This window comes from Ornithorhynchus anatinus, chromosome 20 (genome assembly GCF_004115215.2).
Source record: "Ornithorhynchus anatinus isolate Pmale09 chromosome 20, mOrnAna1.pri.v4, whole genome shotgun sequence".
Lineage (NCBI taxonomy): Eukaryota > Metazoa > Chordata > Mammalia > Monotremata > Ornithorhynchidae > Ornithorhynchus > Ornithorhynchus anatinus.
Genome location: NC_041747.1, coordinates 25,002,968 through 25,027,727, shown reverse-complemented (window position 1 = coordinate 25,027,727; position 24,760 = coordinate 25,002,968). Strand labels below are relative to the sequence as shown.

At 41.5% G+C, this 24,760-nt stretch overlaps 1 protein-coding gene across 1 annotated transcript in view; it reads right to left on the bottom strand.

Moving 5' to 3' along the window:
• MRE11 (MRE11 homolog, double strand break repair nuclease) overlaps window positions 1-24,760 on the bottom strand; it is a 33,007-nt gene that overhangs the window by 1,290 nt on the left and 6,957 nt on the right. The window contains exons 5-19 of the mRNA XM_001513384.5: window positions 23,545-23,632; window positions 22,330-22,471; window positions 20,265-20,379; window positions 19,494-19,679; window positions 18,601-18,772; window positions 16,722-16,802; window positions 15,128-15,254; window positions 13,857-13,960; window positions 13,343-13,516; window positions 11,294-11,356; window positions 9,217-9,442; window positions 7,699-7,785; window positions 3,314-3,372; window positions 1,438-1,505; window positions 553-616 (exon numbers count right to left, since the gene is read on the bottom strand). Of these exons, the coding sequence (XP_001513434.2) occupies window positions 553-616; window positions 1,438-1,505; window positions 3,314-3,372; window positions 7,699-7,785; window positions 9,217-9,442; window positions 11,294-11,356; window positions 13,343-13,516; window positions 13,857-13,960; window positions 15,128-15,254; window positions 16,722-16,802; window positions 18,601-18,772; window positions 19,494-19,679; window positions 20,265-20,379; window positions 22,330-22,471; window positions 23,545-23,632 (1,756 nt within the window). The remainder of the gene's footprint in view (window positions 1-552; window positions 617-1,437; window positions 1,506-3,313; window positions 3,373-7,698; window positions 7,786-9,216; window positions 9,443-11,293; window positions 11,357-13,342; window positions 13,517-13,856; window positions 13,961-15,127; window positions 15,255-16,721; window positions 16,803-18,600; window positions 18,773-19,493; window positions 19,680-20,264; window positions 20,380-22,329; window positions 22,472-23,544; window positions 23,633-24,760) is intronic.

Sequence of the window (24,760 nt, the reverse complement as noted above, 5' to 3'; positions counted from 1 at the left end):
ATTTTAAAAAAATCTTTCACAGTTCTCTGAAGCTCAAAATGAATGACAGGAACAAAAACACCACAAAAGGCAAACTCTCTTATTTCCTATTTTCATGGGGGTTTCGATGTTCTTGTTTTTATCAAGTTCTTAATCATGCCAATGTACAAATGTAGATGATGTAAGTCCTTGCATGATATTTTTCCTCTCAAAAAAAAAATACAGTGAAGCCACTTCCAAAGTGGCCTGTTCATCAGGTGGATTTAAAATATAGGTTCACAGTACTGAGGCCACCCACAACTTCCCAGAAAAGTGGTTTTCGACAAATGACCTACCATTCGATCATTGGTACTCAATGAGTGCTTACTGTGTGTAGAGCACTGTATTAAGTGTTTGGGAATATTTCACTGTATAGACAAATAGAATTCCAACTAATTGTGACCAAGATTCCCTCAGAGACTAGTTCAGTTATGCCAAGTTCTGGATAAACAAACAAAATAGGATTTGACGACCACACACAAATGGTCATTCATCTAAAAGACTTTTTAAACAGTAATGAGAATCTCACTTTACCTCATCTGACTCAAAGTCAACTCCCTTCGTATTCTGGCTCTGAGAGCCTCTTTTGCTGGACAACCTTTACCAATTCAGGGATTAAAACAAAAAAACACACAGAATTTGAATATGATACCTAATTAAAGTTCAGTTTTCTTGACTAGTGATACCCACCCTCTCTAATATCAGAATGAAGTTGTTAAATCAGTTAATTAACTTAGTAGAGCCACAATACCTTAATACATTGATGGTAATGTTAACTGTTACAGTGCAGAAATGCATTTATTAAAATTTCACTCTGGTGTCTACTAAAAGCTTAATTAACATTTGGAAACATCTAATCTCCCCTCATATATTTAGTATAGTTTGCCAACATATCAACTCAGCCATTTAATCTATACTGGGAAGAGGCGAGAAAAGAAAACCAAAAAGTATGTTTCTGCTACTATACCATATTGTGGCATACTCTCATCTGGACTATAACGTGCTCTATCAGTCTAATTATGAAAGCACGCTCCGCACAGTCCACAGCTGAACTCTTGTCCAAATTCCAATTCATTAATTCAGAAGTATAAAGACAGGCAGGAGGGAACTAAGCTACAGCAAAATCTGTCAACTCTGTCCCCCAGTTGGGTGATAAAACCAAATGGATGATTATGCCGTGTTAATTGTAAATGATGGCCTATGATGCTCTGCTGTTGCTTCTGAACAGATAGTTAAAAAGTCATCGGTACCACCACAGGGCAAATTGGTTTTCATTATTAGCTTCCCTAGCCATTTATTAGCATAAAAATAACCTGCATAACAAATAACATTTTCCCTCTATAGCACAGGAAATATATAGACTTCAGCCCTCACATTTTGGCTTATCAAATGGCTCTTAAAATAAATAATGGATCTCACCTTTGATCTACCTTGGAAGAAGCTGGAAAAAGATCGTCTTCCATGTCAGAATCATCATCCACAATCACCTAAAGACCAAATGAACATGAAAAAATGTGTCTCTAAAAACAAGGTATCTTGACATGAAACCAACGTCCTGATTCCTTGTCTGGTACTATAAACATTAGCTCACAGTGCGTCCCAGAATGTTGGGACAACTGCTACAAGCTCTGAACTGAAAGCTAATTTCTTTAAAATTGAAGATTACAGAACATCTATTTAAAAAAAAGCTTCCCATACCTATCCAAACAACTCAGCCAATTCATAGAACTCCTTTGACTATTTCAGAATTCAATAATTCTGGGCCCATATTTTGTGAGAGGTAGGTGGTGGAGGTGGTTTTAGGGGGGAGTCAGCCCTATCTTTTAACTTTGCTAGGCTCTCTGTTATATGAAGCAGCAGAATAATGAAAATCAATTAAATGTAAATATTGTTATTTCTTCATACCGTCTACCCACTTGTGAAAGTCGTAGGCCATACTTGCTTAATCAATTCTTCTTCAGGAACATTAGGGTCTCTCAGCAAGTAGCCTCTCCTTGCCTAGTTGCCCTAATTCCTTCCCTCACTCCTCCTCCTGGCACATGTAAATCATGGCATAGTCTTTCCTGTCTTCAAAATACTATTCAAACCCACTGAGTCTATAGTTGTTTCCTAGACTACTTACCCCACTTGACTTCAGTCATCCTAACCTTTCCAGCACTCACGCATGTTACTCTGTACAATACATTTATCTGTTCTGTTCCGCTCTGACGTCACTAGTTACGTCACTTGTATTTCATGCTCCCTATTCTGCTTCTGCATTTGTATTTCTAAACATCCCTCTCTGTACTGCACGCTCCCTAAAGGCATGGACAACACTTTGTTCTTGGGTAATATTTCCTTAGTTTCTGAGGCAGTGTTCGGCATAGGGAAGGCACTCAACACTCTGACTCACAGCCAGTGTTTCAAGTGGTGACTTCGGTCTCCACTTGAAGAAGTGGAGAGCAAAGATTTGAAATTCAAGGCAGAATATTTTGACACTAGCTGATTAAAGCACAGGAGACAAAATGCTATCCACAGCCAAGTCTGTGTGAAGCAAGAACTTTTTTTGAAAATAGTTTAATCTAACTTTAGAAAAAGGTGGAGCCTTAAGATAGGATTGATTTACTTGGAGGCTGATACCATCAGTCTTGTCTCTGAGTCCATCCACCCCAGAAACAAGACACATTTTGGCCTATCTGAGGGACTCTTTCGGGACTTTCCACCTCCTCACCCTGCTCTTGATGGGGCCAGTACCAATCTGGATTATCAATTCCTTCCTCAGAAGACAGAGGATGGGATCTTCTCCAATTCAGACCCCCTGGGAAAGACTCTGAGGAAATTAACCAGGGTTAGGTTCTGAGACCTACAGTGAATGGAGGAGGGTATATCTGACACCTTCCTCTACATGACTGCTATTATAGATGATGTGACTACCAATAATGTCAGAAACTGATTGCCTGTGACTGAACTTTAGACATTTAAAATAATCCCGATGGATTAAAACTCAGGGCTCCCTGTGCAGTACTTCTTTCCACCGGACCAACAGCTGGTGGCCCACTTCAAATAATGGAGAGGAGAGGAAGACTTGGAGGAAGTTTAGGTATGAAGACTCTAAGCTTGATTTCAAATGAAAAATTATTAATCTACCCAAAAGGCCTTCAGGGAAAAAAAAAAGAAAGAAAACATTTCTCTAAATTGGGAAGTTAAAAGAAAATAAAATACCAATTCATATTACAGTTTTACCATACATTCAGAGAATGAGGTAAAAAAAAAAAAGAAACACATTAAATACGCATTCCATAAAACAATGTCTTACCTCTGAGTAATTCTTAGTAGCTACGTTTCGGGTGGGCTGTTGTCTTGTAGATTTAAAAGCTAAAATGAAGAATAAGAAAAGACACTGCCTTAGTTCCTTACTCCACCAGGATTCTAGAAAAGCAGGGTGGCCTATTGGAAAGAGCACGGACCTAGGAGCCAGAGGGCCTGGGTTCTAAGCCCGGCTCTGACATTTGCCTGTTGTGTGATCTTGGGCAAGCCACTTAACTTCTCTGAGTCTCAGTTTCCTCATCTGTAAATGGGAAATGACTACCCATTCTCCCTTCTTGTGAACTCCAAGTAGGACACCAAGTGTGTCCAACCTGATTATTTTGCACCTATCTCGCTGCTTAGTACAGTGCTTGGCACATAGTAAGGACTTAAATATCATTATTACTATGTATTTAAATATCACATTATTCTTATTATGCTTTGATGACGAAATGCGATTGCTGAATACTGTTTTTTTGTTGTAAAAATGGCTGGCTTTCTGAGTGAACTTCAATTTCATACAGCAATCACGGACCTGGGTTGTAGCTTAAAAAATGTAGTTCTGAGGCTTTAAGTGCCTCATTTAAACTTAAATGTTGAAATCACTTCTATAAATAAGACTGCTATTGATTTTCAAGATTTTATCTAATAACTTGGGAAAATTTTAGATATAAAAAAACCAAAATGGTGGGGTTTAAAAAGAGGACACTAAAAAAACTAAGCACCATTCAGAAACCCCATAGGATTTCCCAGGGAAAGATTTGAGCGGATTAAGATTTCTATACAGCACATAACAGGTCAGATAATCACAACTGTGGTATTTGTTAAGCGCTTACTATGGGCCTGGCACTACAGTAAGCGCTGAGGTGGATATAGGCAAATCGGACATGGGACACACAGTCTTAATCCCCATTTTACAGATGAGGGAATTTAGGCCCAGAGAAACAAAGCGACTTGCCCAAGGTCACTCAGCAGATGAGTGGCACAGCCGGAATTTGAACCCAGGTCCTTCTGACTTTGAGGCCCAGGCTCTATTCACTAGAACAAGGTGATGTAGCCCAGCAGGTTGCTGCTGCCCCTTGCTTTTCTGAGAAGCACACTACCAACAGTCTTCTGATTCCATATTCCTGCAGTGTATTCTTATAGGTGATCACCATTTTTTCCCCTCACCATTTCCAAAACTGATCTAGATTTTTACTCTTTAAGCAGTTTTTCCCGTAGTGTAATGGCAGAAGCATACTTTAAATACATGCCGACATAAAAGTGAGATTAAGAACAAATTTATTCTAATAAAAACAGGGCATTAGTGGAAAAGTCTGTTTTGCTTTTCAGAGAATCATCTTCCAATATTAAGGGTCACCTAAGTAACCTCAATAGCCGTAGGTCTAATGAGTTGTCCCAAAAAGTAAATGATAAGGAACATTGCTGATACTGATTTAGACTCTGGATTAACAATACATATTTTTATTCAATTTCCTTATATATGAGCAATGAGCCAACAGCCGGGCTTGGGGATTTAATGGAGCTGAAATTCTATGTTCAGTTGCTTGAGCTTCATGAACCCTGTCCACAAAGTATGTCATTACTGTGTACAATCGGGGAGAATGAAGCACTGAGAATCATTAGTGATTTTCCAGGCCATTTTATGACATTATTTTGGTCTTCCGTAATTGGTCTCTTGGCTCTTCACACTGCTTTTGATAAATAGAATCCCTGTTTACATTGTACTCTACCACTAGTCACTGTGGAATATCTCTGAATAGCTCATAGGTACGTGGTCAGGTTCTGAAATGATTCAAGATAAAAATATACGCAGTACGGTTACCAAACACTAAAAAGGACAATGAGATTCCCGTGGGAAAAGGGCAAGACTATAGGTCAGTTCTCAAAAATCAAGAAAATGAGGTCGCTGCGAATAAGTTCTTGAGTAAATTTTGGAATTTCTTTCCAATTCGATTAACCAGAGAGTAGTGGAAAAGGTCAGATTTCTCCAACTGCCATTCTACATGACACCGAGCTGGGGAACAAAAAGAAAGAACCGTTTCGTAGCAGCACACTATCAGTCTCCTGTAAGCCACTTTGCAGCTTCTCCTTCCTCCCTCACACCTAACTTTGCAACTCCTCTTCTACCTGAGCACTAGACTGTGAGCTCGTTTTTTGGGTAGGGACTATCTCTGCTGCCAAACTGTACTTTCCAAGCGCTTAGTACGGTGCTCTGCACACAGTAATCGCTCGATAAATACAACTGAATGAATGCATATAAACTATTTCATTCCATCAGCCGCCGTTATGGGCTAAAAACAGATGTAGAATAAAACTGGTGACGTATCCGTCCGCACAGGGAAGCCAGACATACAGGGAAGCCAGACACACAACAACAAAAATCTATACTGGAAACAGAGAGCTAAAAACTGCCTAGAATTCTGCTACTTAGGTAGTATACCACCCAGCAATTCACTCAGAGGCAACAGGATAGAAAATTAAATCAAGAAGGTCAGGATATACTTTAAGACATCACACACTGTAGCACAGCATTGTACTGCGCCCCAAATCACCCGTAGTACTGTCCAACTTTCTCCACAGCTGAGAGACCTGAAACTCCCACAGGTGCCCACGTCCAGCAACTAGAAAAGTTCCACTAGGGTCAGAGACCGTACGGCAAGTTGGGGTGACGAATAGTGAGGTCCACCGACTAGCCCTGAAGCTACACTTGCCTCAACGCAGCTGTGCTGAGTGGGATATCTGAGGAGAATGGACAGAGCAGGATACCCAAACAGCGGCTGCCCAGTGAGATGATAATGGGAAATGGAAGGCAAATGTTTTAAGGATACAGTAAAATAAAGCCTCAGATGATGTTGCGTCTTAGTACTGGGGGTCATTTCCTGCAGATAGGGCAGCACAGAAGTAAAGAAAGGGGCAGATCTTTTCAAGTAGAAGCTTTGTAAGGATCATGAGACAGATAGTAAATGCAAAAGGAGTGCTAGATACTAGAAACAATAAACATCAGAATAACAAGAACAGTCTTTTTGTGTGCACACAAATTGGTAAGGATTTTAGGTCAGGCTTTTCAGCCACACACATAACCACGCATTAATCTTCCTGACTGAAGCATCTTCAAGCACAAAGGTATATATTCCCACAGGATACATACAAACAGAACCGACAGGATTTGGAGACATTCTGAATATGTGGGATGAATGAGAGAAGCGAGTTGAGGATGATGCCGAAACTATGGACTTGTAAGACAGGAAGGATGCTGGTGGTGGTGAGTGGACCAGGTCTGAGTGGGAAGACAGGGAGTTCTGTTTTGGACACGTTAAATCTGAGGTGTTGGCAGGGCAGCCCAGTAGAGATGTGCTAAAGGCAAAACGAAATGTGAGACGGCAGAGAGAGGGTTGGAGCTGGAGAGAGAGCTTTGGGAAGCATCCGTGTAGAGATGGTAGTTGAAGTCATGAGAGCGAATGAGTTCTCCAAGGGAAAGGGTGTAGATGGAGAATAAAAGGAGACCCAGAACTTGAGGGGACCCTTGAGGGACTACCAAAGTTACGGGGTGGGAGGCAGAGGAGGAGCCCACGAAAGAGACAGAGAATGAGTGGCCAGAGGGATAGGAGGAGAACCCAGAGACAACAGAGTCAATGTAGTCAGGGTTAGATCCTGTTTTAGGAGAAGGGGGTGGTCCACAGTGTTGAAGACCTTAGAAAGAATGAGGAGGATTAAGCCCTTAGTACAGTGCTTTGCATACAGTAAGCACTCAATAAATACGATCAATAATAACAGGCTGGAGCAGAGGCTATTGGATTTGGCAACAAGGTGGTCATAGGTGACCTTGGAGACGGCGGTTTCTATGGAGGATTTCAGGGGGTCAAGGGGAGAACTGGAAGAGAGGAAGTGGAGACAGCAGGTGGAAACAACTTGTTTAAAGATTTTGGAAAGGAATGGGAGGAAAGAAATGGGGTGAGAACTGGAGGAGGGTGCCATGGAATCAAGGGAGAGTTTTCGAAAAAGGGATACATATTTGAAAGTGTTGGGGAAGAAATTGCTGGGAAGGATGGAAGAAACAAAGAGGAAGCAGGAAGAGGGTGGGACTGGAGAGGTGCAAGGGAGGAATGAGGGTCCCAGAGCTGGCACCTCTCTGGAGTCTAGGCAAAACTGGGCTTTGCAGACATTTCAAGGCATCAGGCCACCTTTAAATTCAGCACTTTTAAAATAATTTGGGGGGTTAGGTGAACCTTGCCCCACCATACACACTACCACATTTTACAACATCTTTCAGGCTGTGAAAATCCTGGATCCCCAAACTTCAGACTTTCAAAAATTGGCTTCCAGTGCTCCCCTGAACACAGACAATGAGGTCTAGGTAAATCATTTACATAATTAAAGGAACTCTCTACCTACCATCCATGATAGACATATTTTTAGTTGGGGTAGATACTGAAGCCTTCGAACTTCTGCTACGATTAGGTGACTCTTGACAACTGCTTCCTGTGAAGATAATGGACACCGTTAATATTTGACCTTCTTTTGGAAGGAAAAGGTTTCAATTAATCAGAAAATCAAATTTAAGTAAACATATTTCAAAATGAGTGAACGTGGTCTTATTTCAGGATTTTGTAACCTAGCTCTCTAGACTGTAAGTTCACTGTGGGCTGGAAACACATCTACCAACTCTGTCATATCGTACTCACCCAAGCACTTAGTACAGTGCTCTGCACACTGTAAGTGCTCAATAAATACCACTGATTGACTAACTGATTGATCAAGTGCAGGATTTTCACAAATCCATTTTGGGAAAGCCTTAGAGATCATTTGTGAGTTTTGATTTTTTAAGTAAAACCCACGTGACTGTCAGGGTTGCTAGACCCCGGCTAGGATTACCAAAGAGGACTGGAGAATTTTCTTAAGAATCTTTTTGAGCGAAAGAGACGACTAATCACACTGTTACTTCAGGTCCCTAAAGTAAGGCCATGGACAACATAACCTCTGGAGAGGCTATTGAATCTTGTGGCCTTCTGAGCCTGCTGGGGAGAGAGGAATCGGAACACCAAAAAGGCAGTTGATTAAAATGGATTATCCTGGTCCAAGGAGTTCAAAGATGTGAGCAATGACTTCCTCTTCATCAGCAAGATCGGGTCCATAACCTACCATATTATCGAAATAACTCTAGATTTTCTAATGAGATATGCCTTTCAAAAAGCACAACAAACGTTCTCGAAATTTCACCGCAAATTTTTTTACAGGACTAAAAAGGTCTGGAGGGTTAAACTGACAGTCAAAGGAAAATCAATCCCACAGTCCCAAGTATCCACACTTTCCTTTCCTTAACAAGACGGTCGCACATCGTAAACTCTCCGAATAACTGACCAGATTAATAAAAGATTCTGAAAAGCATTTTTTAGGGAGTGAAGGAAGAGATGGAAAAAAATCAGGAGAACCAGAAAAGGTAATCATAGCCTGCTGCAGGACAAAAAAATGGGCTTTCTATCACTCTGTCTCCTTTTCAAAGCTTCTGGATCCTCCCCCACCACCTCCCTTACTGGCTTTCAGAGGCTCATTTTCTTTAATAGCTCATCTTTGCTCGACTAGGGACAGAAAATGTCACAGAAGTGCACTCAGTGGGATGCAGAGTGCTTTTGGTTTCAAACCCACCCTCCCTCACCGCCCCCAAAAAAACCAACATACATTACTCCGGAATGACGTGTAGTTAATTTCAAAACATCTCTTTACAGGGTGCAATTAATAACCAAATCTGTGGACAGCTATGATTCATCACAACAACATGCAAATGCTACAGGTCTATTACAGAGCGACTTTAAGGACCGTGCCGGGTAAAACCCGTCTTATCAAAGACCTTCAACTGCAGCCGGGACAGGTCAGAATCCGTGATCATGGCAACATGTCACTTGACGGACTAACCTCTTCCTCTTCGAGCCCCTCCTCTGGCGGCTGAGCTCTGCCCCCGAGCGCCTCTTGCTCTGCTGCCTCTTCCTCGGCCTCTCCCTTTGGTTGACATTGCTGAGATGCTGTCATCGGAATCGTTGGCCATCTGTTCTGCTAACTCGATGCTCATGAGGTCGTCAGCGCTGAAGACGGAAGCAGAGTCTTCAAATTGAGATCTGTGGGCTCTGGCCCTGTTCATCGCCTGAAAGGAAGCATTATGGGCCGGTTAAAGTTACTCTGAGTGTCGCATTTAAAAAAAATATTTCAGAAATCCATTTAGACTCTAAGTTAGGCAATGTCATTATACTCAAAATGCTTCTGACTGGACTAAATTGGATACGAGTCTCCTACTCCATTTTGCATGTCTGAATGTGAAACAATGAGCTTTAGTTTTAATATCGTTCTACAGCTTATCCGTTAAACTCTGACTTTGTTAAAAAAGCTATCGATGATAAAAAGTTATGAAAATACTATAAAGCAAATAGTTATGCTAAATAAAATGTAACTATAATCCTATCTAAACTGCAAAGATATCTCCACTTGCTCAGACGATTTTAGAGATATATTTAATTCATATTGGAAATTAAGGGAAAATATTTTTCAAAAGGGGAAGGAATATTAATCTATTTCTATTTGACCGAAATCCCTAAGGAGCATGTCCTTTACTTCTTTTGTATGTTCTGCAAACCCATGCTGTACACACTTTTAGCACCATGGGCATTATCCTGCCCAGATTAAATTGAAGCCACTCTGCTCAACAGCCAGTCCATTTCCCTCCTCTAGATTGTGAGCTCGTTGACGGGAGGGAATATGTCTACCAACTCAGTTGCACTGCATTCTCCCGAGTGCTCAGTACAGTGCTCTGCACACAGTAAGCGCTTAATTAATACGATTCATCGGCTGACTGGAGACCAAAGCACCTAAATCAAATCGCTTCCCATGAGAGGATCTCTCTTTAGTCAAGAGTTGTGGAGTTAAAAAAGTGGGTCATTTATTCAAATCAATTATTCAGTCAATGGTATTTATTGGGAGAGAACAATACGACGGAATTGGGAGACATGTTCTCTGCCCTCAACAAGCTCACGGTCTAGACGGGGAGACAGACATAAATATAAATAAGTTACGGATATGGACAGCTATGGGGCTGACAGTGGGGTGAATACCAAACGCAGTGCCCAATGTGTATAAAATAGGTTTTCAGTAAATACTGATGACGCAGGTGATGATCTAATAATAATAATAAAAATAATGTTGGTATTTGTTAAGCGCTTACTATGTGCCGAGCACTGTTCTAAGCACTGGGGTAGACACAGGGGAATCAGGTTGCCCCACGTGGGTCTCACAGTCTTAATCCCCATTTTACAGATGAGGGAACTGAGGCACAGAGAAGTTAAGTGACTTGCCCAAAGTCACACAGCAGACAAGTGGCCGAGCCGGGATTTGAACCCATGAACTCTGACTCCAAAGCCCGTGCTCTTTGCACTGAGCCACGCTGCTTCTCTGATCTCTTACTTGGCATTCGGGAAAAGCTGCATTTTCACAAGGCATTACTATAATCTCTTGGAGTTTGGAAGATTATTTGCATATCTACCCTGACTGCACAGTGCTTGGCACAAAGGAAGTACATAATAAATTCCACAATTATTACTATTATTTTATTGTACAGTGACAAATTCACTTCTGACAAAGGACTCAGCCTAGGCATACTTTCTACCTTCCTTTTTAACTGCAACGTCTGAGAGAGACAAAAAGCCTGGCCCATCCTCTCTACACCTTTAAATGTCAACACTGTTAGTCTTCAACAACCCACTCTTGGAGAACAAGTCTTAGTGATTATAGAGAGTGACGATTTCTCTTTCCCTTTCTACCTGGGAACATTTCAACCTGCTCTTATATTTTCAAAGAAGATAAACTGCATAAGTCAGCCATCTACCTAACCCCTCCAAAACTCAGTGAAGGTACAGTGGGTCAGCAAGAATACACTCTCAGTTCTTGTACTTTTCCTGAATGCTAAACAGAATTGAAAAAAAATTTTTATGGGTTTTCCCATTACCTCTCGCACTTCATCCTCCTCTTCAGCAGAATTCTCTCTTCTGGTCTCTCTAAAGCGACGTACCTATAAAGCCCAATGTGCACAAACTGTAACTAGAGAAAGGTAAAGGGATAAGTAGAATGACGCTAGGCTTCATTCTAAAAGGAACTAAGTGCTGTTAAATTCTCTGTGTTACCTTGCAGCATCCGGAACTAAAGCATCAATTCTGTCAATCTCTCCCTGGCTGATGGCTCATGCCCATCTCCCACCCTGATGTCAGCTGTCAAGGAGGTGAGAAAACATTCACCATGTGTTTCCCAATCTGCTAATCCGCACGCCCAGCCCCCACTGTGAGACCCGAATCCACTCAACCCTGCCCACCTGATGCCATCTGAGAAGAATGAGGATAGATCCAGCTCCTCTGGGACCATGCTGAACAGCAGGTCTTTAACTCCCAGGGGCTCGGAAGAATGGAGAAATCTTGGGGTTCGGGGATAACAGCACAGAAGGACACCGATTCTCCAGTCCTCCCTAATATGTGTTCTCCCTCCGATTTAAGACTGTGAGCCTTAGGTGGGCAAGGGACTGTGCCCAAGCTGATTATTTTGTATCTCCCGCAGGGCACAGCACTTTACAAAAAACGTTATTATATTATTAGCACTGATATTCGTTAATACAAATGTCTTTTTCTACCACTGTCTAAATAAAAGCTCGCCCTGGGAGAATAAACTGTCCGGTTTTAAAAATTACTCCCAGCCTTTGGTCTCCCTTTCTCTCTTTCCTACTTTCGTTCCATCCCCCATTTGTTTTTAACTCGCCTTTGCCTGCAAATTAGGTGACAGTTCTCTGACTCCTCTCTTGGCCCGCAGATGCTTACCCAGAAACCTCAATCGGACCTCTTGCCTGCCTGAAACCCAAATACAGTTCGAAGGGAAAATGGGACAGAAAAGAAAACGGGGGGAGACTTTTCAAATGCCCCAGCTTAGGAGAAATGGAAAGGGAGAGAAAACTGACTGCCTGCAACAGGCTAAATCAGGCATGTTGTCCAAACAAACCAGAACAGCATGGAGTTGTGGGAAAAGAGGAAGCAAGCTAAACTGAACACTCGGCATCTTTGCGAATCGGTGGAAATCAGAAACCAACCGGCAAAATGACACCGAGGTTCTGTTGCCTCCTCCCCTAATTGAACCGCTCCGTTCGGGAGAAGAAAAGGCCAGAAACCTGGAGCACTGAGTGTTCCTTCTATGCCTCTGCTTATACAACACTAGGTCAAAATGACATGAACTTCTTCATTGTTACTAAAACCAGACGAAAGAATTTAATGATCGAGAACAGAAGAGCCCAGCTGCGCCAAACGGGGCCAATTTTCCCTCATTACCGTTCAAGAGGGTACCAACGCAGGGTCTCCTGGGCACACAGGCAAGGGCAGCAGGGACTGTGCTGGCTTCTCGCCCCTCCCCAACCACAGTTTTCTTCCGGGCCTGGACAATGAGGCGATAAAATGCGGCTTCTGCCAACGAGGGCGAGACTGAACGTCTCCACAGACGAGATGCCACTGAGCGGAGAGCCCAGGAAAGGCGAGGGCCAGGGCAGCTAAGAGAAGAGCCATTTCCGCAATCATTCTCAGATGTCCCGTTCGGTGGCACCTCAGATCCGTGGGGCGACGGGTCGGAGGGAGAGGTTGATACTCCTCACAGAGATCTGAGCAAAAAGGAGCCCAAGAGAGGCTGTCTCAAATAAACACCAAGTGGAGACTGACCCATCCCAACCTCCGCTATGCAGGTTGTATAAGCCCCTTACAACTGGGCTGAGGGGGCCATTGTTCTCTCAGGTCTCTGGCATAGGATAAGGGTACCGGCAGCAGCCCCCGCCTCGGTCCAGAGTTTGAGCAGGAACTAGATTTCGAAGGTGAGTGGGCGGGTGGGGAGGGCGGAGAGATGGGTGTCCCTTCGTGGTCGTCTCCTGCTTCCTGGCTCTATCCCTTACCCTCGAGCCCCCCAGAATCTGTCAAGCAGGCCGCATACAGACCGTGGATTTGGCGTGCCCCGTCTGAGACCACTCGACACTTACCTCTTCGTCGATTTTGTCTTCTACCGCATCGATGTGACGTTCCTTAAGAAACCGCTGAGTTTTTTCCAACTGATACTTCACCAGCTCCTCTATGGCATCCTTCTCTTCTTTGTCCACAAATTCTTGTACTGCCTCTCCCATTCCTCTTTCCGTCAGGAGCGAAAGTTGCACATTCTGTAAGAACATGAGACTACTGCAGAGGCAGGGATAAACAATGCCCATTGAAAAAAAAAATACATCAGACTCTTGAGTTAAACAGCTAAAGGAGTATGGCCTAGTGGAAAGAACACGGGCCCGGCGGGGCGGGTCAGAGGACACCGTACTAAGTCCTATATCTTACCTTTCCGATTTCTACATTAAAACATGAACAGGAACCCACACTTGGCCCAAAGGGACAGTGTGAAAATTAATTTGATGAATCCACAAACAATAAAATTAGAGTTTTTCAGAAAGGAACTAATTTTCAGGAGAGTAGCTTCACATTTTTAAGAAGACATAACACGTAAGAAATTACCTTTTCTGCGGTCTGAAAATACTGTTTCACAAGGTCTTCGACTCTTAAAGTCATTCCTTCCGAAGCAGGTTTTCTGATGAATTTGCCAAAATTAATGTCCTCGTCTAGAAAAACCGCCCATCAAACTGTCAGCTCATTAAACTGTTCAATTTCATTACCACACTGTCCTGAGCTCATGGTTTAATCATATATGCTAATGGTTGTGTGGAGATAAAAACACAATATTTCTCAGATTCACCCCTTCTTCTCTATCCATCCTGCTTCAAATCTTCATCGCCTCCCCACTGGACTATTAATCAGCCTCTTGACTGTCTCCCTGACTCCAGCTTTTCTCCTCTTTGGTATCTTACACCTGCTGTCTGGATTATCCCCCTACAGAGCCATTTGGAACACTTTATCTCCGCTCCTCAGAAACCTCCTCCATTTCCCTTTACATCAATTAGAAACCCCTTACCATTGGCTACATGGCTCTCCATTAGCTGTCTCCTTATCTTTCCGCTGGCTTCACCAGTTAGACTAGTGAATAGCAGCTATTAATTAGGATTGCCAATTTTAAGTTGACCAAATGGGATTCCCAGTTAGGGGCAGGTATTGTACAAAGCTAATCGACTACTTACAATTCAATTGACTACTCACAATTCAGAGTGTAGACGGTAAATTCTCATTATAGAAGTTGCTTCTTCTATAACGTGCTAAGAAAATTATCTAAAGGAAAGCTAGACTTCTTAGGAGGCAGAATTTAGAAAGCCATTCATTTTTATCAAAAATTTATTGCTAGCATTCATTAAATTCAACTGGAGAGGAATTCCTAGCAATATGAATAGCAGTATGAAAGGGTAAGAAATCTCCAATCTTTAGAGACTGAACTATTCACAGAAAAATTACTTCATAACTTTAAAATTAGTGAATACTGTAGAACAATGGCTTAATATTTATATTTTTGATTTCTAAACTCTTCCTTCTAGTATCTCATGAATATCTGCTTCAAAAATCATATTCCTAAAATGCATCAGCACTGCTTTGTTGCAAAAAGTATCAGCAGATGGACAAGACAGATGCTTCCCCTTTCTTTAGTGATTTCAATGATACGCAATACTCAGATAAATGTTACTTTGGAAACTTACGACCCTACCTTAGCGTCTCATTTCCCTGCAATATCAGAGTACGAAAATGCCCACAATCTTGCTATTTTTTCTACTTACACCATTAACTGACTTTTACAAGAACCATGTATGTATTTTTTAATTGACCAAAAAAAAAAAATGGCTTACCTGTTTTTTCCTTCTGTTCTCTATGTCTGAAAAAATGTATAATATCTTTTGGATTAGCTATCCGGTCTACAAACTTCTGACTGAAGCGAAGAACACTGAAAGGTTCGAAACCTCCACTATAGTCAACCTGTAAATGCAGAATGTGTTACAATGCCCGTTAGCTTCCTGCCTTTAAAAATAGGACCAACATAGTTCTCAGGACTTTCATTTCATTTGAAAGTTAATTTTTGCAATCAACCTGAAGGATGATTTACTGCCATTTCCATTTTACGGATTATAAAAAGGAAGTAGGAAGCATTTAAAGTCCCTGCACCAGGTGTTAATCAATAGTCAGAATCAACACTAACACTAGGAAGTTAATACAATGCAACGATGGCTGGGTAGACAAAATTTCCATGAAAATAAAGGGGAAAGCTGACAACAGTTAACATCCATTCTGATTAACTTGTTTCAAGCTAGGCGCTTAGAACAACGCTTGGCACTAAGTGCTTAACAAGTACCATAATTATTATCTGAATTAACTATGGGTTGGGGGGGAGGGGGCTAGTTTAAACTTATTTAAAGAAAATGCAAAGCACCAGACCAAACTAAAAATCTCTACTGGGACCAAAACCACGATTTATGCTAAGACTAGGAAAGGTGTTTTTAGATTGGGAGGGAGAGAGAAAAATGGGAGAGCAGATCCATTTAGGAAATTAAGCCAGCTAGATTTGAACAGCCCGGTTTCAAAACATTACATTCAATTAGTGGCCACGCCCTCACAGACTCCTCACTTTGTGAGGCAGGGCATCAGTATTTTCCAAACTCAAATACCACATTTATCCACCTCTGAGATGAAACCAGATAAAAAATACTTCTCTAAACTGTAAGATCCTGCTATGTTCTTTTCTGTGTGCCAGCCTCTTGTAACTTTCTTATAGGCATTACCATGATCCTTCCCGAGCCAGTGTAAGAGAGTTTAAAAGCAAATTTCTGATACACAGCAACCTAGGTTCACTCTGCATCTTCTTTCTCTCTCAGCAGTCACTGTAACTCCTTTCACGCTTTTCCTCCTGACCCATTTTAGTGAATGCAAAAAAGGATGTTTTTGTATTAGTGAGGTTATTAAGTAGGTAGACCTGCCTGCCTGTGTTTCTATTCACCTTTCAATCTGCCTGCTTGTCAGCTCTAAATGCTATACATTTAAATACCAGAAATAAGCTTAGGGTTGGGTAAGGCTTTGTGCAGGGGATGCTTAAGGAGAATTAATGAGAAAAGAGGAGAGTGAAAAGCATGAGAGTGTCTGGTAGAGAGTAAAAGAAAAGAAAAAACATCTTCCTATTCATTCCACAGACTATTTTTCTCTTTCCTGGTGGATGCCAAAGGGAGTGCATCATCGGCTAATAAATGAGAAGAGCCAATATAAGTGATGATTCCAGAAATTACCAACAGATCCTTAAAGCCAGGGCTGAATTACAAAAACCTTACATGTAAAAGTTTGTTTTCATAAGGAAACAGCAGTCTGTTATGATAATAAAACAAGGAAAAGCTTTCCAAATGTGTTCTCTTAAACAGCTAGGGCTGTGTCAATGCCTAATCCACATAAACGTCTTACTCGTAATCGGATGAGGGGCTTTTCCGGTCGTTGTGGATTTCCAAGACGTTCTCTTTCAGCTTTGTCAAGCATTTCTTCAACCTCAACAGAGATCGCAGGATTAACCAACAAAAAAGTCAGGTTTAGCTTCAGGTTTTTATAGCTTTAACTGCTACTACTTGGTTACATCTCTTTTCCTTAAATGGCCCACCTTCCTTCTCATTTTACCTAGCTCCAACCCTCTCCTCCGCAAACAAAACTCTTCAAGAAGCACTGACCTCTAAATCCACCCTTTCAAAAGATGCTCTCCCTCCTTTCACCCTCTTCCCTCTTCAAACTAATCTCCTTCAGTAATTTCAATCATTCTTACAGGTTTTGTCATAATTTGCTGTAACCTATGTGGCGAATTATTATTACCTGATGGGCACCTTCCTGTGGGTATGGCAAACCTCCTCCCGTGCACCCAGAATTTCTCCCAGGAGAATGAGAAAGAGAGGAATTGCAAAAGACCCCAGAGTGGAGGAGTCAATGGATGGCTGAAGGGGGTGGACAGAGACTAAAAGTCCCAGGACTACAAGGTATCAGCAGAGCCCATCAGTGACTAATAATAATAGCAATAATAATATTTGTTGGACATTTCTCCTATATCCCCCTTGGCTTAAAACTACAGGCATCCCAATTGACCGTGTATATACCAAATACCTACAGAAGTACGTATTTACTCGAGGCTTGTCTTTCAAACCTTCAGAAAGTGTGAGCCAAGCTAATAAGTTAATGAGCCAGTGATTTCCTAAAAACTGGAAGGCAAACATCTGTTCTCCACCTTCTACATACATCTGTTTGTTCATTTCTAAATACAAATGGCCTACTTGATTTGGATTTTAGGAGATCTTCTCTATGCCCTGGCACCACCACAGTGATCTTCTCGACTGTTAACTGACAGTAAAATGTGTATCTAAATCGGGATTTATATCTAAGTCCAAAAAGGAAGCAAACAGTACCGTCCCTCTAAGCATTTATTGATGCCACTTTGGAAGACTGGATGGGTCACTGATCTGACTTTATATGGCACTTCTTAAATTCCTACGTTGGAATGTGCAAAGACAGACATTACTTTCATTATTTTTCCACATCTGAATCCGGATTTTCTTACCGGATAAGGTTTTGGACCACTGTACATTCTTCTAGACTCTAAGGTTATTATGGGCAGGGAATGTGCCTGCTAATTCTGTTGCACTGTACACTTATTACAGTGCTCTACATGTAGTAAGCACGCAATAAATAGGACTGACTGATTGAGAAACAACAGAAGCACTCTCATTGTTTACAGACAGAAAGGGAAGGACAAAGCGGCCAGTTCCTGGCAAAGCAGCACTGGCCTGGGAGTAAGAGGGCCTTAGGTTCTAATCCTGGCTCTGGCATCTATGTGTGACCTTGGGCAAGTCCACTTAACTGCTCTGTGCCTCACTTATTTCATCTGTAAAATGGAGAGTAACACAGACTGTTTCCAACCTGATTAGCTTGTGACTTCCCCAGAGGTAAGTAGAGTGCCTGGCACATAGTTAGTGCTTAACAAATACCATTTAAAAAACGCTAGCAACAGAAGTCTCCAGATATCCAATGTTATCGAGAATAAACAGATTCCCTTCACCTCCTTGCAACAGAAGATGAACTGCATTTATTGAGCATCTATTGGGTGCAGGGTACCACATTAGGTGTTAGAGGAACACACAAAATAAGAAAAAAATGCAATCCTCGCCAATGAGTAGTTTTATATTCTAGCGGGAGAGAGACAGTAGATAAATTTAACAAATTAATGTAGATCAACTACTTTCTCCACCCAGAAGTTCTGAATGAGAGAGACAGAAGACAAATCAATAAATTCATATAAATGAATTACCTTCTCCAAACAGAAGTTTTGTATTGCTTGTGATACTTTAGGATTATCTGGATTAAAGATGTCTGGATGATTAGCAAGAACAACGTCGTCCATGAAGAATTGGCGTACGGTCTGGAGCGGGATTTTCTGCATGTTCATTTTTTTCCCTTTAATACGCAACAAACCAACATGCCTAAAATGACACGCACAAAAGAATACATATAAGTCTTCAGAGAAAAATGCCCACTTCCAAGGCTTTTACACTTTAACATTATATCCAGGGGTTTTACCAGGTTAGTGGCCACCATAAAAAGTAATTCTTCTGAAGATACAATTTTAAGACACTATTCATTTCACAGGGATAAAAAGGTTTGGAAAGATGCTTTTCTGCAAAAATATAAGTTGTCTGATTACAGCTTCCTGGTCATTCAAACAGCAGAACACTGAGCAAAATATTTTTATCAGAATAACTTCAGGTCATTTAGTGACATTTATAGGGCATAAGGGTCAAAAGTTTGCAAGAGTGTTGGAGCCAGGAATATGATCCAGGATGTTAGCCAAGATCAGCATGGGAATTGATTTTATTTCAGATTATAAGCAGCAAAAAGAAGTACGGAGTCTGGTTTGTATACAGCACCGTGATCCCGTCAGCCCTGAAATGTAGTCTAATATGTGTTCAGGACATTCAGCAGGTGGCTTTGACTTGCACTGCCAAGCAGAGTTGTAGGTGTGTACGATACCACTGGGGATTCTGACAGTTCTTTTAGTGGACCGCAATGGAAAACTGCTGGCAAAATCATCCCTAGGGCCTTCTGTCTAGAAACGATCAAGGAGCTAAAAAGACTGTAAGCTAACCGAAAAAAGATTTAAAGAAAGGAATTGATAACACTTGTGGAAAAAAAAAAGCCACTTACTTCTTTACAGCCTCTCCTGGGGACAGAGAGGTAACCACTGAGCTTCCCGGCTGAGATACGTAGAAGAGCTGCTGCTCGTTTTTGGTGGGGGCTATTTTACATTCATGTTCGTGTCCCCAGATGACAAGATCAATGAAGTCATCCAAAAACTGTTCGGGAATGTAGTTGGTGGCTCCATGCTTACTCCTGCCCCAAAGGTAAAAGACATTTACCAAGGCAAAATGCTCAGAATTGAAGGAGATTCTCTCTGGAATAAGAGACGCCCGTTCAATGCCTTCCTCCAGCACTTGACATTAAGCTAGAAATTCTGCCTTATTATGTGTGGCCATGGTATTTCGGTTCCACTCAGCTCGAGGGGCATTGCGAAAGAGGCCTACTGGAGAGGCAAGGCAGAAGGCCCATCTTAGTTCTGATCTGAGATCTTGAAGCTTCGACGATGGATAGAAAGTTGGGAAATAAACAATGGTGAATAGGAGGATAGATGGGTAATTATTCGCCAATTATATTTATTGAGCACTTGCTGTGTGCAGAGCACTGAATTAAGTGGTTGAGGGAGTGCAATGTAACAGAGTTGGCCACCACAGTCCCTGCCCACTAGGATCTTACAGTCTAGGGGAGGAGACAGACAATACACATATTTCATAAGTGTTGGGGGGTTGAGGTTGGGGTGAATAAAGGGTACAAATCCAAATGCTAGGATGACCCAGAAGGGAGTGGAAGGAGATTCGTGGTCCCAGGCTTATGAGAACACAATCCAGTCAATTCTTTTACCTGTTCTGATGAATCACGAACAAATTAAACCAACTGTTTTCATCTTCCTTTGGTCTCAACATTGTAACTTGCTTATTGACAAACATACGATAGAGTCTTTCATCTGGAATGGAACCTGAAATGTGCACGATATTTTAAATATTTTATTACTAAGTAACACCGCTGAAATTTTCCTGTGGGGGGCAGGAAATCAAGTAAATTAGCAACGTGACAGCACTGCATAGAAAGTGGACTTTAAAGTGTGATTAATTTGTTCCAGATTTATGACTCATTTCATTCAGTTTGCATCCAAGTTTTGATTAATGGCTTTGCACTAGTTTAATTTGCTTTTGTTTTACTTAATATAGGCACTTAATTAAAAAGGTCTCCACTATCTGATCAGGACACAGCGACATACCAAAGTCCTGAGACCACATGTGCTGTATCAAGTTGGCCCCATATCCTGGGGAGCCATAGAAAGGAGGCAGCGGCAGGGGACAGGTCTGCCAGTTAACCGAGGTGACACGGCCTAGTGGCAAATGCACTGGTTTGGGGATCAGAGGACCTGGGTTCTAATCCCGGCTCTGCCACTTGTCTGCTGTGTGTCCTTGGGCAACTCACTTCTCTTTGCCTCAGTTACCGGATCTGAAAAATGGGGATTAAGACTGTGAGCCCTATGTGGGACAGGGAATGTGTCCAACCTGATTATCTTGTATGTACGTCAGTGCTTAGAACAGTGCTTGGCACACAGTAAGTGCTTAACAAACACCATAATGATAACTACTATTACTGTGATGGACAGTCCGTCAGTAAGTCAGATGGCACAAGCTGAATGTTTCATTGATTGACCTTTGATCTTCCTGAGCCCAATTAATTAGGGACAGCGTAAACTGAGTCATGGGGTGGTGAATAGTTACCAGCCCCAAACAGGAAACCAATTTTTTTCTTTAAATGGTATTTCTTAAACGCTATGTGCCCTGCAATGTACCAAGATCTGGGGTACACATAAACTAATCAGGTTGAATACAGTCAAGTCACGGCCTTAATCCCCATTTTACAGATGAGGTAAACTGACGCACAGGGAAGTGAAGTGACTGCCCAAAGTCACCCAGCAGACAAGTGGCAGAGTGGGAATTAAAACCCAGGGCCTTCTGACTCCCAGGCCCATGCTCTATCCACTAGGATACACTGTTTCTTAATTGTGAGCAGAAAAATGTGGTCCGAGGTGCCTCTTTCTTTCTTTCTTAATTACACTATCCAGGATGCCTCATGTAGATGTGATGAGAGAGATGAAGAGAAGAGATTTGATTTCTAACTCTGCCACTGGGTCTTTGAATCGCGACACAATATACTTCTCAGAAAGATCACGTCTTTGGGGAAAAGTCATCATATAATTAGATCAGTAATGTCTATTCATTTTGAAAAGATATGAAGTGGGTGTAAATCAAGAAATTTCTATAGCCATTCCTTGGTATTAAAATAAACTGCTCATGTGATGAAAACAATATATACCACTAACAAAATACAGGGAGGTAATCTAAACATGAATTAAGTTAAAATTTTCACTGGAAGAGATGTGGCAAATAAAATGACAAATAGTAATTTCTGTTCTCAAATATATTTTAGATCTATAAAGTACTAACTGAAAAAAGTCCAAGTGCATTTTTGGGCAGGAAGACTTTTCACTCAGCCTTTCTTTCCCTTTCTTTGTACCGACTGAAAGCCCAGAAAAGGGAATTGCACTCAAAGGGCATTCACTGAATGTTAAAAATGATGATGGTCAAGATGAAAGCAAGATAAATATGTCTTAATGGTTTGCAAGATCACTCTGCCGGCATCCCTTAGAAGTCATCTTTTTGTGCAACTACATCTCTTTGATGGACTAAACTGCTTCACTAAATCATTTTTTTTTACCTTGCATTAAAGGTTAGCTTGTATTTATCTTCTTCTTCGCTCCCTTTACTTCCACATACACACTTTGAAAGCAACCATTTAACAATTATATTTTAATTTACAAGTTTTACCAACTACACAGGGATATAAAAAGGGAAGCAGAAAATGCTGAAGTGAAAGAAAAGCATCTCACCTAACCCATAGAGAGCAATTTTTGTGCGGCCTTTGTGAAGCAAAACGGGACTGATATCTATCTTCTCCACAGACATTGACCGTCCAAAGTGATTCACCAGTCCTGCACAACTCAAAATGTCCAAAGCGCAGAGTGCGTCGGCCTGAACAAAATATCAAAGAATAAAAAGTTAATTTGCTGCTAAAAGGTTTGACCCCTAAAGCTCTAATTTTTCATCCAAAATATTGGGAGTACTGAAATCTTCTCAACTGTGGGATAAAGCACATCTAAACGGTACCTTGTCTGGCTAAACTGAAGCTATCAAAAATGTAATCAATTATTTCGATCTGAAGGAAAGTGAGCCTACTTTTCCTTCAGATAAACATGCTACAGGCTGTGTGTGTGTCCTCCGTGTCTGGAGATGACAGAACTGCTGGTCATCTATCATTTATCTGTTGCCGACTTGTTCATTCCAAGCGCTTAGTACAGTGCTCTGCACATAGTAAGCGCTCAATAAATACTATTGAATGAATCAATGGTCTGTGGGTGCAAACATGGCTGAAAAGGCCAACTTGAGACCAGCAGCCCTTTATGCACCCTACAAACTAAAAAAGATGATCCTTTTACTGTGCACTTGCTAATTGCAGCAGTTGGCACTGCTTTCCATCTTCCTCACTTTCACTAGCCTTCTGCTCAAAGAATTTCAGAACTGTGATGCCAAAGGAAGGGTTTAAAGCTGCATACAAAGCAGTAGGAGTGCCCGCTGGCCTTTATAACATAAAGCCCACCATAAAAAATGAGAAACTACTCTTGTAAAAAGAATCAGCCTGATTAGGTTTTTAAAGCTCTCCTTGAAGAGATTCCACTGTTTTGGAATTAAAACAAATCAGATGACTTCAAAGCTAAAGCCTGAGATATAAGCCCTAATCTTTACTTCCACATCAAACAGGACTCTTGGGATGCTAATTTGAATTTGAAATTATAAATGGAACCATCACTTTTTCCTCAGAGGAGGCTCTGCTGGCCTCCCGCCCTTAGCATCGGCATTATGAAGTGATTCCAGCAACAGATGTGGCTTCTAAGGCCAGTTGTTATTATTCTAGTTACGTATCATTAAAGAGGCAGCATGTTTTTTGATATGGAGCAAGATGATAATGAGGCATATATATGCCCACTTGATTCAAAGTTGGGTGTCATTTTTGAAACTTTCTCAAACGGTAGGGTTTTGGTAATTACCCCTGTGGGATCATCATGATTGCCGTGAACACTAAAAACCGGAATAGAGATGTTGAGATTGCCATCCTGGTAGTTCACCCAAGGAAACCTGAGTGGAAGGAGAGTTTTGATTAAAACTAATTGTGTATGAATACCATAATTGTTTTTCCCTACAGAAAAATGGCATTTCACCAAAGAATACGTAGGTTTGAAACAAATTACACATATACTGTACTGCCAGACAAATCACACTAGGCCCACAAACCCACCACGCTCCTGAAGAAAACCAGACTGGCAACCAATTATACTTTGAATATAAACTGAGAATGCTTCAATTTACTATGTTTCTGAAGGCTAATAACAGTCAAAGCCATTAGATGCATAGTCATTTTGATTATGTAAGCTCACTATGGGTAGGGAACTTGCCTAGCAACTCCGTCACAGTGTACTCTCCAAAGTGCTTAGTATAGTGCCTGTTACACAATAAGGGCTCAATAAATATGACTGACTGATTTGCTAGGAAGACTTGGAAAATTTGCATCCTTGCCTAACAAGGTCTTTTTCATAATTTATTTTCGCTGGTGGGCCTGCTGGAGTGTGCAATCGTGTTTAAAATAGAGGAGAAGGAGCCTGAGGGCCATGAGGGGTTAAACATACAGTAAAGGAGAGGAGGAAAGGATAAAGGGCTTTTATTAGATGAGAGACTATGAAGTCATCAACATAAGAAAAAAGGTTAGATTTTAAGACAGGCAAGAGATCTCTTCAAGAATGCTGCAAGTGTGGGCAGGAAATGTGTCTGCTAACTCTGTTGTACTGAATTCTCCCAAGCGCTTAATACAATGCTCTGCACATACTAAGCAATCAATAAAAACCAATGATGACTGAAGAAAAGACTACAGAAATGGGAACAAAAGAGCACTGAGGAGGTGAGAGTGATCCTGGAGAGGTTCATACTTGGCCTCCAAATGGACAACAAAGTAGTTCTGAGAGGTCATCTTGGTTCTAGTGGGAGGGAAAAAAAACACCTGAGGGCACTGAGGCTTCAGGAAGGAATCAAAGACCTGGAGTCGTAGCTAGGGACTTTGGGTGTGGAAATCGATGAGGGGTAGGGTAGAACTAGTGAATGTATGTAAGAACGGAGCTCTACCCAAACAGGGAAATTCTGAAGTGGCAGAGATTGGAGCTGGATTCTGGATTTTCACCGACGACACTCATCCATATGAGTGCAGGAACGGAA